Consider the following 18,718-nt stretch of genomic DNA (forward strand, 5'->3'; position numbering starts at 1 on the left):
AAGGTTGTCCTTTGAGCCCTTTGCTGTACGTGTTTGCAATCGATCATTTCCTTAGAAGGATTGGTTGTGGACCGTTGGCGGGGGTGAGAATGGACCTGGCGGTGCCGGATTCGGCTCTGAGGGCGGTAACGTATGCTGATGATATCACCGTGTTTGTCTCCTCACAAGAGGAGGGCAGATGGTTGATGTCAGAGGTGGACCGCTACTCGGAGGTATCCGGGTCCAAGATCAATCAGGATAAGTGTGAGAGTCTCTGGCTGGGAGGGGGAGATCCTGATTTTAATCTCCCGGACGCCCTTCCAGAGCCCCAGGAATCCGCAAAAGTCCTCGGCATCGAATTTGGTCAAGGGGATTACCCCAAACAAAACTGGGACAGCAGGCTTAAGATCGCCGCCCAGAGGGTGGATCAGTGGAAGGGTTGGTCTTTGACCCTCCGGGAAAGGGTTAACCTGATGAAAACTTTCCTGCTCCCTTTGCTGATATATCTGGGCAGTGTATGCATGTTGCCAGAACCTCTTTGGACCCGGGTCTACAGTGTGTTCTTCCAAATGTTATGGGGGAATAGACTGAACCTAGTGAAGAGGGAGGTTACTTACCGTACGAGGAGACTAGGGGGGTTGTGTATGGTCAACCCTGTGGTGTTCCTAGTGAATACCTTTCTTAAGACCAATATAGCAAACCTCTGGTCAGAGAGGGCTCCTCCGTGGGTATCCTCCTGTATGGGATGGTTTCGGCCTTTCTTCCAGGAATGGGAGACAGGAGGGCAAGTGAAGGATCTTCGCACACCACACGGGCATCTCCCGGCTTACGCTACCCCGGCTCTGAAGGTTATTCGTCGGTGGGGTCTGGGGATGTGGGAGATTAGGACTCTGTCGAGGAAATTCCTTGACAAGAGGGTCCTGTCTTCTCATTTCCAGAGGCCATTGGCGCTCAAGGACTGCCCAAGTCGGGATCTGGAGGTGGGTTTAGAGCTTTTGAATTCTATCAGGATCCCCTTGAAGTTTTGGGACTTGACTTGGCGCTGCTTCCACGGGAAACTGTGTGTGAGAGACAATCTGAAGTGCAGGAGCTCTGATGACCGGGGATGTCCCCGCGAAGAGTGTGGAGGCATGCTGGAAAGCATGGAGCATTTTCTGCTTCATTGTCCCTTTAACACAGAGGTTTACACCAGGGTGGGCGCTTCCATTGGTTGGCCTCGGCTGGCCAGTCTCTCCTATGCGGAATGGGCCTATGGGGCATTCAGAAACCTTGGAGGCTGGGACCAGTGCACTTTATTCCTAGTCAGCTCAGTGGTCAGGTATTACACGTGGAACGCACGGTGTTTAGTGTCGACGCAGCGTAAAATCCTCCCTGTGGGTGAGGTGGTTAGGAACATTCTTGGTGACCTGGTGAAGGTGCGTTCTCTGGAGTACGAGAGGCTGGGTGCTGGCAGGGCCTCTTGTCTGTGGAGGGGCTCTGCCTTTAAAGTGCCTTAGCCTGTTGTCTCCCCCTGGTGGTGGGCTGATGCTGGCACATTAGTCTTTTTGTTTTGTGCTGTAGATATATGGTGATATAGGGCTTGCAGGCACTGAACTTGAGCTTTAGGGGATTGTGTGATTGAAAAGCCTTATTGTTGTTTGTTTTGTATAGTTTGTATTATTTTGTATATATTTGTTCTGTTTGTACATTTATGTATATGTGTATATATGTATATATATTGTTTTTTTTCTAGGGGTTGTGTTGGGGTTTAGTGTTAGGTTGGGTGGTGGGTAGATGGGGGGAGGGGGGTTTCTGTGTGGGACCTTTTATAAAAAAAAAAAAAAAAATCCTGGACTGGTTCATGGACGTCTGGTATCATGTACTGGGGGCATGGGATGCGGGACCAGCTCAGGGCCAAAAAAAAAAAAAAATAATAATAAATTGTATATTCTGTTTTTCTGTTTGTGGTGTTTGTTGGTGGTTTGACACATATTTATTATATTTATTATTTTGGGTGGGGAAATGCAACCGGACCAGTTTTTTGTTATTATTGTTGTTATTATTATTACTGTAAGTATTATTATTATTGTAGAGTGTTTAGTAGTTGTTGTTATTATAGCGGTGTGTTTGGTGAGAATGAGGCTGGACCAGAAGATACTTGGTTGGACATTTTTGGACTAATATGGACTCATTTTTGTATATATTATACAGGTGTATGTTGTTTGTATTATTGTTATGGTGATGTTCGTTCTTTTTGTAATGTTTTATATTTTTTAATAAAAGATCTACAGGATATAACTCAGGATCAGTACAGGATAAGTAATGTAATGTATGTACACAGTGACCTCACCAGCAGAATAGTGAGTGCAGCTCTGGAGTATAATACAGGATATAACTCAGGATCAGTACAGGATAAGTAATGTAATGTATGTACACAGTGACCTCACCAGCAGAATAGTGAGTACAGCTCTGGGGTATAATACAGGATATAACAGGATCAGTAATGTATGTGCACAGTGACTTGCTGACAGCGGCGGTCATGTACCGGTTGCCGTGAGGCCATAGTGCGGTGTTATTTATAGCGGCTGACGGATAATCCCGGCTCTCCTGACCTAATCCCGGGTGATATATTCCCTAGATTCTCGCCCCCAGGTTCAGCAAATCACATCCCGAGATCCCGGAATTCTCTGCCCCTGGGACCTGCCGCGTCGGTTATGTCGCCTTCTGTCTTCTCGTTTATTTCGTCTAACACTATTCTCAAGTGTTTCTTCACTTTATCTGTTTCTGGGAAAGCTGGGTTACAACCAGTGTGCCCCCATATCAGCTCCCAGTGGGTGGTCACCCAGATTTCTTAGACTCCTGAAGGGCAGATCTGTCTGATATATAGAAGTGGGGTTATTATCACCATGAGAGCGACTTGTGACGGCCGCAAATCCAGATCCGTGTCATCTTACCGGGGAAATGATCTTTAATCACCTCATGTTTCCAGTCACATCCAGAGCTGCGCTTACAGTTCTGCTCAGTGCCACATGGAGCTGTCAGACATCTCACTAGGTGCTTATCATGGTCCTCAGAAAGTGTTGTGCTAAGGCGTGTTACACTGAGATAATGCCAGCAGAATTGTGAGTGCAGCTCTGGATGTGACACTCTGAGATAAAGCCAGCAGATTTGTGAGTGCAGCTCTGGATGTGACACAGATATAGCCAGCAGAAGTGTGAGTGCAGCTCTGGATGTGCCACTGAGATATAGCCAGCAGAAGTGTGAGTGCAGCTCTGGATGTGACACGGATATATAGCCAGCAGAAGTGTGAGTGCAGCTCTGGCTGTGACACTGAGATATAGCCAGCAGAAGTGTGAGTGCAGCTCTGGATGTGACACTGACATATAACCAGCAGAAGTGTGAGTGCAGTTCTGGATGTGACACTCTCAGACAGTGTTTCCCAACCAGGGTGCCTCCAGCTGTTGCAAAACTACAACTCCCAGTATGCCCGGACAGCCAAAGGCTGTCCGGGCATGCTGAGAGTGGCAGTTTTGCCACAGCTGGAGGCACCCTGGTTGGGAAACACTTCTCTAAGATAAAGCCAGCAGATTTTTGAGTGCAGCTTTTGATGTGACACTCTAACACAGTGTTTCCCAACCAGGGTGCCTCCAGCTGTTTCAAAAATACAACTCCCAGCATGCCCGGACAGCCTTTGGTTATCCGGGCATGCTGGGAGTTGTAGTTTTGCAGCAGCTGGAGGCACCCTGGTTGGGAAAACTGCTCTAGGATAAAGCCAGCAGATTTGTGAGTGCAGCTCTGGATGTGACAATGAAATAAAGCCGACATCTTCTTCCTCTGCAGGTGTTGGAGAAATATCACAACACACCGATGAGCCATAAGGAGATCCTCCAGGTGATCCAGCGAGAGGGGCTGAAAGAGATCAGGTGAGTAATGGCGGCCATTACATTGTGCTCTGTGTTCACTATCAGTATACACCGTGCTCTGTGTTCACTGTCGGTATACACTGTGCTCTGTGTTCACTGTCGGTATACACCGTGCTCTGTGTTCACTGTCGGTATACACAGTGCTCTGTGTTCACTGTCGGTATACACCGTGCTCTGTGTTCACTGTCGGTATACACAGTGCTCTGTGTTCACTGTCGGTATACACCGTGCTCTGTGTTCACTGTCGGTATACACCGTGCTCTGTGTTCACTATCAGTATACACCGTGCTCTGTGTTCACTGTCGGTATACACCGTGCTCTGTGTTCACTGTCGGTATACACCGTGCTCTGTGTTCACTGTCGGTATACACCGTGCTCTGTGTTCACTGTCGGTTTACACCGTGCTCTGTGTTCGCTATCGGTATACACCGTGCTCTGTGTTCACTATCGGTATACACCGTGCTCTGTGTTCCTATCGGTATACACCGTGCTCTGTGTTCACTATCGGTATACACCGTGCTCTGTGTTCACTATCAGTATACACCGTGCTCTGTGTTCACTATCGGTATACACCGTGCTCTGTGTTCACTATCAGTATACACCGTGTTCACTATCGGTATACACCGTGCTCTGTGTTCACTATCGGTATACACCGTGCTCTATGGTCACTATCAGTATACACCGTGCTCTGTGTTCACTATCGGTATACACCGTGCTCCGTGTTCACTATCATTATACACCGTGCTCTGTGTTCACTATCAGTATACACCGTGCTCCGTGTTCACTATCATTATACACCGTGCTCTATGGTCACTATCATTATACACCGTGCTCTGTGTTCACTATCAGTATACACCGTGCTCCGTGTTCACTATCATTATACACCGTGCTCTGTGTTCACTATCAGTATACACCGTGCTCTGTGTTCACTATCGGTATACACCGTGCTCTATGGTCACTATCATTATACACCGTGCTCCGTGTTCACTATCAGTATACACCGTGCTCCGTGTTCACTATCATTATACACCGTGCTCTATGGTCACTATCATTATACACCGTGCTCTGTGTTCACTATCAGTATACACCGTCCTCCATGGTCACTATCAGTATACACTGTGCTCTGTGTTCACTATCGGTATACACCGTGCTCTATGGTCACTATCAGTATACACTGTCCTCTATGGTCACTATCAGTATACACCGTCCTCTATGGTCACTATCAGTATACACCGTCCTCTATGGTCACTATCAGTATACACTGTCCTCTATGGTCACTATCAGTATACACTGTCCTCTATGGTCACTATCAGTATACACTGTCCTCCATGGTCACTATCAGTATACACCGTCCTCTATGGTCACTATCAGTATACACCGTACTCTATGGTCACTATCAGTATACACCGTCCTCTATGGTCACTATCAGTATACACTGTCCTCTATGGTCACTATCAGTATACACCGTCCTCTATGGTCACTATCAGTATACACCGTCCTCTATGGTCACTATCAGTATACACTGTCCTCCATGGTCACTATCAGTATACACCGTCCTCTATGGTCACTATCAGTATACACCATCCTCTATGGTCACTATCAGTATACACTGTCCTCCATGGTCACTATCAGTATACACCATCCTCTATGGTCACTATCAGTATACACTGTCCTCCATGGTCACTATCAGTATACACCGTCCTCCATGGTCACTATCAGTATACACCATCCTCCATGGTCACTATCAGTATACACCGTCCTCTATGGTCACTATCAGTATACACCATCCTCTATGGTCACTATCAGTATACACCGTCCTCTATGGTCACTATCAGTATACACTGTCCTCTATGGTCACTATCAGTATACACCGTCCTCTATGGTCACTATCAGTATACACTGTCCTCCATGGTCACTATCAGTATACACCGTCCTCCATGGTCACTATCAGTATACACCATCCTCCATGGTCACTATCAGTATACACCATCCTCTATGGTCACTATCAGTATACACCATCCTCTATGGTCACTATCAGTATACACTGTCCTCTATGGTCACTATCAGTATACACTGTCCTCCATGGTCACTATCAGTATACACTGTCCTCTATGGTCACTATCAGTATACACCGTCCTCCGTGGTCACTATCAGTATACACCGTCCTCCGTGGTCACTATCAGTATACACCGTGCTCTATGGTCGCTATCAGTATACACTGTCCTCCATGGTCACTATCAGTATACACTGTGCTCTGTGTTCACTATCGGTATACACCGTGCTCTGTGTTCACTATCAGTATACACCGTGTTCACTATCGGTATACACCGTGCTCTGTGTTCACTATCATTATACACCGTGCTCTGTGTTCACTATCAATATACACCGTGCTCTGTGTTCACTATCGGTATACACCGTGCTCTATGGTCACTATCAGTATACACCGTGCTCTGTGTTCACTATCGGTATACACCGTGCTCCGTGTTCACTATCATTATACACCGTGCTCTGTGTTCACTATCAGTATACACCGTGCTCCGTGTTCACTATCATTATACACCGTGCTCTATGGTCACTATCATTATACACCGTGCTCTATGGTCACTATCATTATACACCGTGCTCCGTGTTCACTATCAGTATACACTGTGCTCTGTGTTCACTATCAGTATACACCGTGCTCTATGGTCGCTATCAGTATACACTGTCCTCCATGGTCACTATCAGTATACACTATCCTCTATGGTCACTATCAGTATACACTGTGCTCTGTGTTCACTATCAGTATACACCGTCCTCCATGGTCACTATCAGTATACACTGTGCTTTGTGTTCACTATCGGTATACACCGTGCTCTATGGTCACTATCAGTATACACTGTCCTCTATGGTCACTATCAGTATACACTGTCCTCCATGGTCACTATCAGTATACACCGTCCTCTATGGTCACTATCAGTATACACCATCCTCTATGGTCACTATCAGTATACACTGTCCTCCATGGTCACTATCAGTATACACCGTCCTCTATGGTCACTATCAGTATACACTGTCCTCCATGGTCACTATCAGTATACACTGTCCTCTATGGTCACTATCAGTATACACCATCCTCTATGGTCACTATCAGTATACACCATCCTCTATGGTCACTATCAGTATACACTGTCCTCTATGGTCACTATCAGTATACACTGTCCTCCATGGTCACTATCAGTATACACTGTCCTCTATGGTCACTATCAGTATACACCGTCCTCCGTGGTCACTATCAGTATACACCGTCCTCCGTGGTCACTATCAGTATACACCGTGCTCTATGGTCGCTATCAGTATACACTGTCCTCCATGGTCACTATCAGTATACACTGTGCTCTGTGTTCACTATCAGTATACACCGTGCTCTGTGTTCACTATCAGTATACACTGTCCTCTATGGTCACTATCAGTATACACTGTCCTCTATGGTCACTATCAGTATACACCGTCCTCTATGGTCACTATCAGTATACACTGTCCTCTATGGTCACTATCAGTATACACTGTGCTCTATGGTCACTATCAGTATACACTGTCCTCTATGGTCACTATCGGTATACACTGTCCTCCGTGGTCCCTATCGGTATACACCGTCCTCCGTGGTCACTATCAGTATACACTGTCCTCCATGGTCACTATCAGTATACACTGTCCTCTATGGTCACTATCAGTATACACCATCCTCCATGGTCACTATCAGTATACACTATCCTCTATGGTCACTATCAGTATACACTGTCCTCCATGGTCACTATCAGTATACACTGTCCTCTATGGTCACTATCAGTATACACTGTCCTCCATGGTCACTATCAGTATACACTGTCCTCTATGGTCACTATCAGTATACACTGTCCTCCATGGTCACTATCAGTATACACTGTCCTCCATGGTCACTATCAGTATACACTGTCCTCTATGGTCACTATCAGTATACACTGTCCTCCATGGTCACTATCAGTATACACTGTCCTCTATGGTCACTATCAGTATACACTGTCCTCTATGGTCACTATCAGTATACACTGTCCTCTATGGTCACTATCAGTATACACCGTCCTCCATGGTCACTATCAGTATACACTGTCCTCCATGGTCACTATCAGTATACACCATCCTCCGTGGTCACTATCAGTATACACTGTCCTCCATGGTCACTATCGGTATACACTGTCCTCCATGGTCACTATCAGTATACACCGTCCTCCATGGTCACTATCAGTATACACTGTCCTCCATGGTCACTATCAGTATACACTGTCCTCTATGGTCACTATCAGTATACACCATCCTCCATGGTCACTATCAGTATACACTGTCCTCTATGGTCACTATCAGTATACACTGTCCTCCATGGTCACTATCAGTATACACTGTCCTCTATGGTCACTATCAGTATACACTGTCCTCCATGGTCACTATCAGTATACACCGTCCTCCATGGTCACTATCAGTATACACTGTCCTCTCTGGTCACTATCAGTATACACTGTCCTCTATGGTCACTATCAGTATACACCGTCCTCTATGGTCACTATCAGTATACACTGTCCTCTATGGTCACTATCAGTATACACCGTCCTCCATGGTCACTATCAGTATACACCATCCTCTATGGTCACTATCAGTATACACTGTCCTCCATGGTCACTATCAGTATACACTGTCCTCTATGGTCACTATCAGTATACACCGTCCTCCATGGTCACTATCAGTATACACCGTCCTCCATGGTCACTATCAGTATACACTGTCCTCCATGGTCACTATCGGTATACACTGTCCTCCATGGTCACTATCGGTATACACTGTCCTCCATGGTCACTATCAGTATACACTGTCCTCCATGGTCACTATCAGTATACACTGTCCTCCATAGTCACTATCAGTATACACCATCCTCTATGGTCACTATCAGTATACACCGTCCTCCATGGTCACTATCAGTATACACCGTCCTCTATGGTCACTATCAGTATACACTGTCCTCTGTGGTCACTATCAGTATACACCATCCTCTATGGTCACTATCAGTATACACTGTCCTCCATGGTCACTATCAGTATACACTGTCCTCTATGGTCACTATCAGTATACACTGTCCTCCATGGTCACTATCAGTATACACTGTCCTCTATGGTCACTATCAGTATACACTGTCCTCCATGGTCACTATCAGTATACACTGTCCTCTATGGTCACTATCAGTATACACTGTCCTCTATGGTCACTATCAGTATACACTGTCCTCTATGGTCACTATCAGTATACACCGTCCTCCATGGTCACTATCAGTATACACCGTCCTCCATGGTCACTATCAGTATACACCATCCTCCGTGGTCACTATCAGTATACACTGTCCTCCATGGTCACTATCGGTATACACTGTCCTCCATGGTCACTATCAGTATACACTGTCCTCCATAGTCACTATCAGTATACACTGTCCTCTATGGTCACTATCAGTATACACCATCCTCTATGGTCACTATCAGTATACACTGTCCTCTATGGTCACTATCAGTATACACTGTCCTCCATGGTCACTATCAGTATACACCGTCCTCCATGGTCACTATCAGTATACACTGTCCTCCATGGTCACTATCAGTATACACTGTCCTCCATGGTCACTATCGGTATACACTGTCCTCCATGGTCACTATCAGTATACACCGTCCTCCATGGTCACTATCAGTATACACTGTTCTCCATGGTCACTATCAGTATACACTGTCCTCCATGGTCACTATCGGTATACACTGTCCTCCATGGTCACTATCAGTATACACTGTCCTCCATGGTCACTATCAGTATACACTGTCCTCCATAGTCACTATCAGTATACACCGTCCTCTATGGTCACTATCAGTATACACCGTCCTCCATGGTCACTATCAGTATACACCGTCCTCTATGGTCACTATCAGTATACACTGTCCTCTGTGGTCACTATCAGTATACACCATCCTCTATGGTCACTATCAGTATACACCGTCCTCTATGGTCACTATCAGTATACACTGTCCTCCATGGTCACTATCAGTATACACTGTCCTCTATGGTCACTATCAGTATACACTGTCCTCCGTGGTCACTATCGATATACACCGTCCTCCATGGTCACTATCAGTATACACCATCCTCTATGGTCACTATCAGTATACACCATCCTCCATGGTCACTATCAGTATACACCATCCTCCATGGTCACTATCAGTATACACCGTCCTCCATGGTCACTATCAGTATACACCATCCTCTATGGTCACTATCAGTATACACTGTCCTCCATGGTCACTATCAGTATACACCGTCCTCTATGGTCACTATCAGTATACACTGTCCTCTATGGTCACTATCAGTATACACTGTCCTCTATGGTCACTATCAGTATACACCGTCCTCTATGGTCACTATCAGTATACACTGTCCTCCATGGTCACTATCAGTATACACTGTCCTCCATGGTCACTATCGGTATACACTGTCCTCCGTGGTCCCTATCGGTATACACCGTCCTCCGTGGTCACTATCAGTATACACCGTACTCTATGGTCACTATCAGTATACACTGTGCTTATCTGTCACCAAACACCACTGCACTATAGACCCAGCTCCTGTCCCTGTTGCCCCCATCATCCTCTCTTTACCCCTTGTTACAGTTTGTACAGATTATTTTGCTGTCACGTATTCTCGCTCATGTTTGTGACTTTGTGTCTTGCAGCGGCACCTCCCCCCTGGCGTGCCTGAATGCCATGCTGCACACTAACTCCCGCGGTGAGGAGGGCATGTTCTACAAGGTCCCGGGCAGGATGGGGGTCTACACGCTGAAGGTAAGGACCCCCTGGACAAGCAATTACAAGTAGTGCTGTGAACCCACCACGAGGATGTCCAGCATGGCAACGTCTTCTGAACGATGCTTCTTCATTATATATACACAGTACATCAAGCAAGGTACATAGTGACGCGTTTCGGCCGTTAGGCCGAAACGCGTCACTATGTACCTTGCTTGATGTACCGTGTATATATAATAAAGAAGCATAGATCAGAAGAAGCTGCTGTGCTGGACATCCTGCTTTTTCCATGACTGTTCGGCGCTGGCTCATGGATCATCGGAATCGTATAAGGATCACATGGGTGGTTTACAGGATCGCTGTATATGGGGGGTGTAATCACGGGGAGATGGTTTATTATATGCACTCACACTCTAAATTTAGTTGTTTTGCCCATTTCATGCAAAATCTGTTTAATTCCAGCACAACTGCATCGATGTGTTTCATTAATGTAACTGGGTCATGTGATCACCTGTCTTCTGACTCACAGAAAACTACAGTGCTTAATGTTTGAGAGGAAATGATCAGTACTGGGTCGGCTGACTTCCTCTAAACTACAGGAGGACATCATCACCAATCAGATCCCTTCTGCCACATCCCAGACCCCTCCCAGCTCTATGTGTATACTGCTGCTACTATCTCTGGATCTGTATACTGCTGCTGTCTCTATGGGATCAGGATATATAGTAGTTATACACCTCCCTTCCAGCTTTATCTGTTCAGTGACCCCCTGACCTACGATGACCCAGACATACGATAATTTCAACATGCGATGCTTTTGTATGTCGGGGCCGTCGCATAAACTGCTATACGGCGGCGCAGACTGCTTCAGCTACCACCGGATAGCTGTTTAAGGTCTCCCGTGTGGTCCGGTGAGGGTCACACACCTGTACCGGCGCTCCGGACCATCCTCTTCGGGATCCCCTGCATCGCCGGCGCTCTCCATCATCGTCATCACGTCGCTGCGCACGCCGTCCCGTCATCCAATAGGAGCGACGTGCGCAGCAATGTGATGACGACGATGAAGAGACGCAGCAGAGACGGTCCGGGGACGCGGCGACAGCGATGGAGGGCGACATCCTGGGCAGCGGCGAGCGGCGGGGACAGGTGAGTACTGTATAACCTCCTATATAACAGTGGTCTTCAACCAGCCGTTGGTTGTCCGGGCATGCTGGGAGTTGTAGTTTTGCAACATCTGGAGGTCCGCAGGTTGGAGACCACTGTCCTATACTTTACATTGCACGGATCCCTCAACATACGATGGTTTCAACTAACGATCGTTCATTTGGAACGAATTACCTACGAATGTTGAGGGACCACTGTATACTGCTGCTATTTCTATGGGATCAGGATTTATAGTAGTTATACACCTCCCCTCCAGCTCTATCTGTATACTGCTGCTATCTCTATGGGATCAGGATATATAATAGTTATACACCTCCCCTCCATCTCTATCTGTATACTGCTGCTATCTCTATGGGATCAGGATATATAGTAGTTATACACCTCCCCTCCAGCTCTATCTGTATACTGCTGCTATCTCTATGGGATCAGGATATATAGTAGTTATACACCTCCCCTCCAGCTCTATCTGTATACTGCTGCTATCTCTATGGGATCAGGATATATAATAGTTATACACCTCCCCTCCATCTCTATCTGTATACTGCTGCTATCTCTATGGGATCGGGATATATAGTAGTTCTACACCTCCCCTCCAGTTCTATCTGTATACTGCTGCTATCTCTATAGGATCAGGATATATACAGTCATGGCCGTAAATGTTGTCCCCCCTGACATTTTTCCATAAAATGAAGTATTCCTCACAGGAAAGGATTGCAGTAACACATGTTTTCCTATACACATGTTTATTACCTTTGTGTGTATATATATATATAGATCTCCTCTCCTCTGTGTGTATATATATATATATATATATATATATATATATATATATATATATTGCAGTAACACATGTTTTCCTATACACATGTTTATTACCTTTGTGTGTATATATATATATAGATCTCCTCTCCTCTGTGTGTATATATATATATATATATATATATATATATATATATATATATTGCAGTAACACATGTTTTCCTATACACATGTTTATTACCTTTGTGTGTATTGGAACTAAACCAAAAAAGGAGGAAAAAAAGCAAATTGGACATAATGTCACCAAACTCCAAAAATGGTCTGGACAAAATTATTGGCCCCTTTACTTAATATTTGGTTGCACACCCTTAGGAAAAAATTACTGAAATCAGTGTCTTCCTATAACCATCAATAAGCTTCTTACACCTCTCAGTCATTTTACCTAAAAATCTACGGCGAAACGGAAAAAAAAATCATTGTGAGACAAAATATTGAAAAAAAAGCCATTTTGTAACTTTTGGGGGCTTCCGTTTCTACGTAGTACATTTTTCAGTAAAAATGACACCTTCTCTTTATTCTGTAGGTTCATACGATTAAAATGATCCCCTACTTATATAGGTGATTTTGTCGCACTTCTGGAAAAAATCATAACTACATGCAGGAAAATGTATACGTTTAATATTGTCATCTTCTGACCCCTATAACTTTTTTATTTTTCCGCGTATGGGCGGTATGAGGGCTCATTTTTTGCGCCATGATCTGAATTTTTTATCGGTACCATTTTTGCATTGATAGGACTTATTGATCACTTTTTATTCATTTTATAAAAAGTGACCAAAAATGCACTATTTTGGACTTTGGAATTTTTTTGCGCGTACGCCATTGACCGTGCGGTTTATATTTTTATAATTCAGACATTTTTGCACGCGGCGATACCACATATGTTTATTTTTTATTTACACTTTTTTTTTTTTTTTAAGGGAAAAGGGGGTGATTCAAACTTTTATTAGGGGAGGGATTAAATTATCTTTATTCACTTTTTTTTTTTTTGCAATGTTATAGCTCCCATAGGGACCTATAACACTGCACACACTGATCTCTTATACTGATCATTGTTATCCCATAGGGACCTATAACACTGCACACACTGATCTCTTACACTGATCATTGTTATCCCATAGGGACCTATAACACTGCACACACTGATCTCTTATACTGATCATTATTATCCCATAGGGACCAATAACACTGCACACACTGATCTCTTATACTGATCATTGTTATCCCATAGGGACCTATAACACTGCACACACTGATCTCTTATACTGATCATTGTTATCCCATAGGGACCTATAACACTGCACACACTGATCTCTTATACTGATCATTATTATCCCATAGGGACCTATAACACTGCACACACTGATCTCTTATACTGATCATTATTATCCCATAGGGACCTAGAACACTGCACACACTGATCTTTTAAATTGATCATTGTTATCCCATAGGAGACTATAACACTGCACACACTGATATTTACACTGATCATTGTTATCCCATAGGAACCTATAAAACTGCACACACTGATCTTTTACATTGATCATTGTTATCCCATAGGGACCTATAACACTGCACACACTGATCTTTATCATTGATCATTGTTATCCCATAGGGGGCTATAACACTGCGCACACTGATCTTTTACACTGATCATTGTTATCCCATAGGAGGCTATAACACTGCACACACTGATCTTTTACACTGATCATTGTTATCCCATAGGGACCTATAACACTGCACACACTGATCTTTTACATTGATCATTGGTTTCTCATAAGAAACCAGTGATCGATGATTCTGCCACTTGACTGCTTATGTCTGGATCTCAGGCACTGAGCAGTCATTCGGCGATCGGACAGCGAGGAGGCAGGTAGGGGCCCTCCCGCTGTCATGTAAGCTGTTCGGGATGCCGCGATTTCGCCGCGGGGATCCTGAACAGCTCCCTGAGCTAACCGGCATGGTTTCACATTCATTCAAAGTTGAACGCCGCGTCTAAAGGGATAATAGCACGCGACACCGCGATCAATGCCGCGCGCTATTAGCCACGCTATGACGCCGTGGCCTCGCGTTAAAGATTTGGAGCGGACTCAGGACGTACAGGTACGCCCTGGGTCCTTAACAGGTTAAATGTCGACGGATAGTTTGCGCTGACACTGATGCTCCCTGAGCCTGCAGGACAGCTTGAATATCTTTGGAACTTGTTTGGGGCTGCTTATCCACCATCCGGGCTATCCTGCGTTGACACCTTTCGTCAATTTTTCTCTTCCGTCCACGCCCAGGGAGATTATCTACAGGGCCATGGGGTGTAAACTTCTTGATAATGTTTCGCACTGTGGACAAAGGCAAATCTAGATCTCTGGAGATGGACTTGTAACCTGGAGATTGTTGATATTTTTCCACAATTTTGGTTCCCAAGTCCTCAGACAGTTCTTTTCTCCTCTTTCTGTTGTCCATGCTTAGTGTGGCACACACAGACACACAATGCAAAGACTAAGTGAACTTCTCTCCTTTTTATCTGCTGTCAGGTGTGATTTTTATATTGCCCACACCAGTTACTTGCCCCAGGTGAGTATAAAGGAGCATCACATGCCTGAAACAATCTTATTTATCCACAATTTTGAAAGGTGCCAATAATTCAGCCCATTTTTGGAGTTTGGTGACATTATGTCCAATTTGCTTTTTTTCCTCCTTTTTTGGTTTAGTTCCAATACACACAAAGGGAATAAACATGTGTATAGCAAAACCTGTGTTACTGCAATCCTTTCCTGTGAGGAATACTTCATTTTATAGAAAAATGTCAGGGGGGACAACATTTACGGCCATGACTGTAGTAATTATACACCTCCCCCCCAGCTCTATCTGTATACTACTGCTATCTCTATGGGATCAGTATATATAGTAGTTATACACCTCCCCTCCAGCTCTATCTGTATACTACTGCTATCTCTATAGGACCAGTATATATAGTAGTTATACACCTCCCCTCCAGCTCTATCTGTATACTACTGCTATCTCTATAGGATCAGTATATATAGTAGTTATACACCTCCCCTCCAGCTCTATCTGTATACTACTGCTATCTCTATAGGACCAGTATATATAGTAGTTATACACCTCCCCTCCAGCACTATCTGTATACTACTGCTATCTCTATAGGACCAGTATATATAGTAGTTATACACCTCCCCTCCAGCTCTATCTGTATACTACTGCTATCTCTATAGGACCAGTATATATAGTAGTTATACACCTCCCCTCCAGCTCTATCTGTATACTACTGCTATCTCTATAGGATCAGTATATATAGTAGTTATACACCTCCCCTCCAGCTCTATCTGTATACTACTGCTATCTCTATAGGACCAGTATATATAGTAGTTATACACCTCCCCTCCAGCTCTATCTGTATACTACTGCTATCTCTATAGGATCAGTATATATAGTAGTTATACACCTCCCCTCCAGCTCTATCTGTATACTACTGCTATCTCTATAGGACCAGTATATATAGTAGTTATACACCTCCCCTCCAGCACTATCTGTATACTACTGCTATCTCTATAGGACCAGTATATATAGTAGTTATACACCTCCCCTCCAGCTCTATCTGTATACTACTGCTATCTCTATAGGACCAGTATATATAGTAGTTATACACCTCCCCTCCAGCTCTATCTGTATACTACTGCTATCTCTATAGGATCAGTATATATAGTAGTTATACACCTCCCCTCCAGCTCTATCTGTATACTACTGCTATCTCTATAGGATCAGTATATTTAGTAGTTATACACCTCCCCTCCAGCACTATCTGTATACTACTGCTATCTCTATAGGATCAGTATATATAGTAGTTATACACCTTCCCCCAGCTCTATCTTTACATCTTCCTTGATGCTATGTTCACACGTTGTGTTTTTTCTGATTTCACCATTTTGTATTTTTCCAAAGTTCTGCAAATCACTGTTAAACAGGCGTCACGCCCCCCCCTTCCATAGACATGAAAGAAGGTGGCGTGGTGTGACATCACGTCTCTAGATGTGGAAACCCAGCATTCCAAACATATTGTTTAGAATGCCGGGTGCCGCACGGAGATCGCGGGGGTCGATCGCGGGGGTCGATCGCGGGGGTCCCAGTCGGAGGACCCCAGCGATCTGATATCTTATCCCCTATGCTTTGGATCACATGGTGTCAATTGTGAAACTGAAAACCCCATGCATGCCACATCAGCTAAAACAGGTAAGCACATGGCATACACAAGAACCTCTACATTATTCTCTAATAATAGGCTATGCTGTCACCTGAAACTGTACTGATCCTGAGTTATATCCTGTAGATCTTTTATTAAAATTTCAAACCTAACAATAAAAAAAATTTACAAAACATAAACATATCATATCCGACAGAACATATCAATATAACGAATCATAAAACCAACACAATAGCATAAAATACAACATCGGTCCACCCCACACTCATTCCTGCACACAAACAAATATATACAATATTTACAAAAGACATATTCCTATAATACCCATAATACCCATACCATACTAATAAACTATATACACTAATATACACTAATACTAAATGTGAATTTCCTGGCCCAGTTGCAATACCAAAAACCCAATACCAGTATTATACCAAAAAGAATAACAACAACAATAATATTATATACAAAATAATAAAAACCAACACAAACAAAATAACACCACTTTTTTTTTTTGGCCCTGAGCTGGTCTCGCATCTCATGCCCCCAGTACATGTTACCAGACGTCCATGAACCAGTCCAGGATTTTCTGTATATATAAAAGTCCCATACAAACCCCCTCCCCCCTTTTTAACCCACCACCCAACCTAAACTAAACCCAAACCCCAGGTGGCATCACACAATATGTACAATATATACATTACATAAAATATACACAGACTAATAATATATACAATACATAAGTATACACATAGACTACAACAATAAATACAATAACAAATACATATAACACTATAAGCCAAACAACAAACCCCTAAAGCTCAAGTTCAGTGCCTGCAAGCCCTATATTACCATAAACCAACTGCTCAAAACAAAAAGACTAATGTGCCAGCATCAGCCCACCACCAGGGGGAGACAACAGGCTAAGGCACTTTAAAGGCAGAGCCCCTCCATAGATGAGAGGCCCTGCCAGCACCCAGCCTCTCGTACTCCAGAGAACGCACCTTCACCAGGTCACCGAGAATGTTCCTAACCACCTCACCCACAGGGAGGATTTTACGCTGGGTCGACACTAAACACCGTGTGTTCCACGTGTAGTACCTAACCACTGAGCTGACTAGGAATAAAGTGCACCGGTCCCAGCCTCCAAGGTTTCTGAATGCCCCATAAGCCCATTCCGCATAGGAGAGACTGGCCAGCCGAGGCCAACCAATGGAAGCGCCCACCCTGGTGTAAACCTCTGTGTTAAAGGGACAATGAAGCAGAAAATGCTCCATGCTTTCCAGCATGCCTCCACACTCTTCGCGGGGACATCCCCGGTCATCAGAGCTCCTGCACTTCAGATTGTCCCTCACACACAGTTTCCCGTGGAAGCAGCGCCAAGTCAAGTCCCAAAACTTCAAGGGGATCCTGATAGAATTCAAAAGCTCTAAACCCACCTCCAGATCCCGACTTGGGCAGTCCTTGAGCGCCAATGGCCTCTGGAAATAAGAAGACAGGACCCTCTTGTCAAGGAATTTCCTCGACAGAGTCCTAATCTCCCACATCCCCAGACCCCACCGACGAATAACCTTCAGAGCCGGGGTAGCGTAAGCCGGGAGATGCCCTTGTGGTGTGCGAAGATCCTTCACTTGCCCTCCTGTCTCCCATTCCTGGAAGAAAGGCCAAAACCATCCCCTACAGGAGGATACCCACGGAGGAGCCCTCTCTGACCAGAGGTTTGCTATATTGGTCTTAAGAAAGGTATTCACTAGGAATACCACAGGGTTGACCATACACAACCCCCCTAGTCTCCTTGT

At 44.5% G+C, this 18,718-nt stretch overlaps 1 protein-coding gene across 1 annotated transcript in view; it reads left to right on the forward strand.

Annotated features, from left to right (window-relative positions):
• The first annotated feature begins 3,803 nt into the window (after positions 1-3,803).
• ASXL2 (ASXL transcriptional regulator 2) overlaps positions 3,804-18,718 on the forward strand; it is a 93,288-nt gene continuing 78,373 nt past the window's right edge. The window contains exons 1-2 of the mRNA XM_056552921.1: positions 3,804-3,881; positions 10,654-10,762. Coding sequence (XP_056408896.1) covers positions 3,826-3,881; positions 10,654-10,762 — 165 coding nt within the window. The 5' untranslated portion in view covers positions 3,804-3,825. The remainder of the gene's footprint in view (positions 3,882-10,653; positions 10,763-18,718) is intronic.

This window comes from Hyla sarda, unplaced genomic scaffold, assembly GCF_029499605.1.
Source record: "Hyla sarda isolate aHylSar1 unplaced genomic scaffold, aHylSar1.hap1 scaffold_211, whole genome shotgun sequence".
In the NCBI taxonomy this organism is placed as follows: domain Eukaryota; kingdom Metazoa; phylum Chordata; class Amphibia; order Anura; family Hylidae; genus Hyla; species Hyla sarda.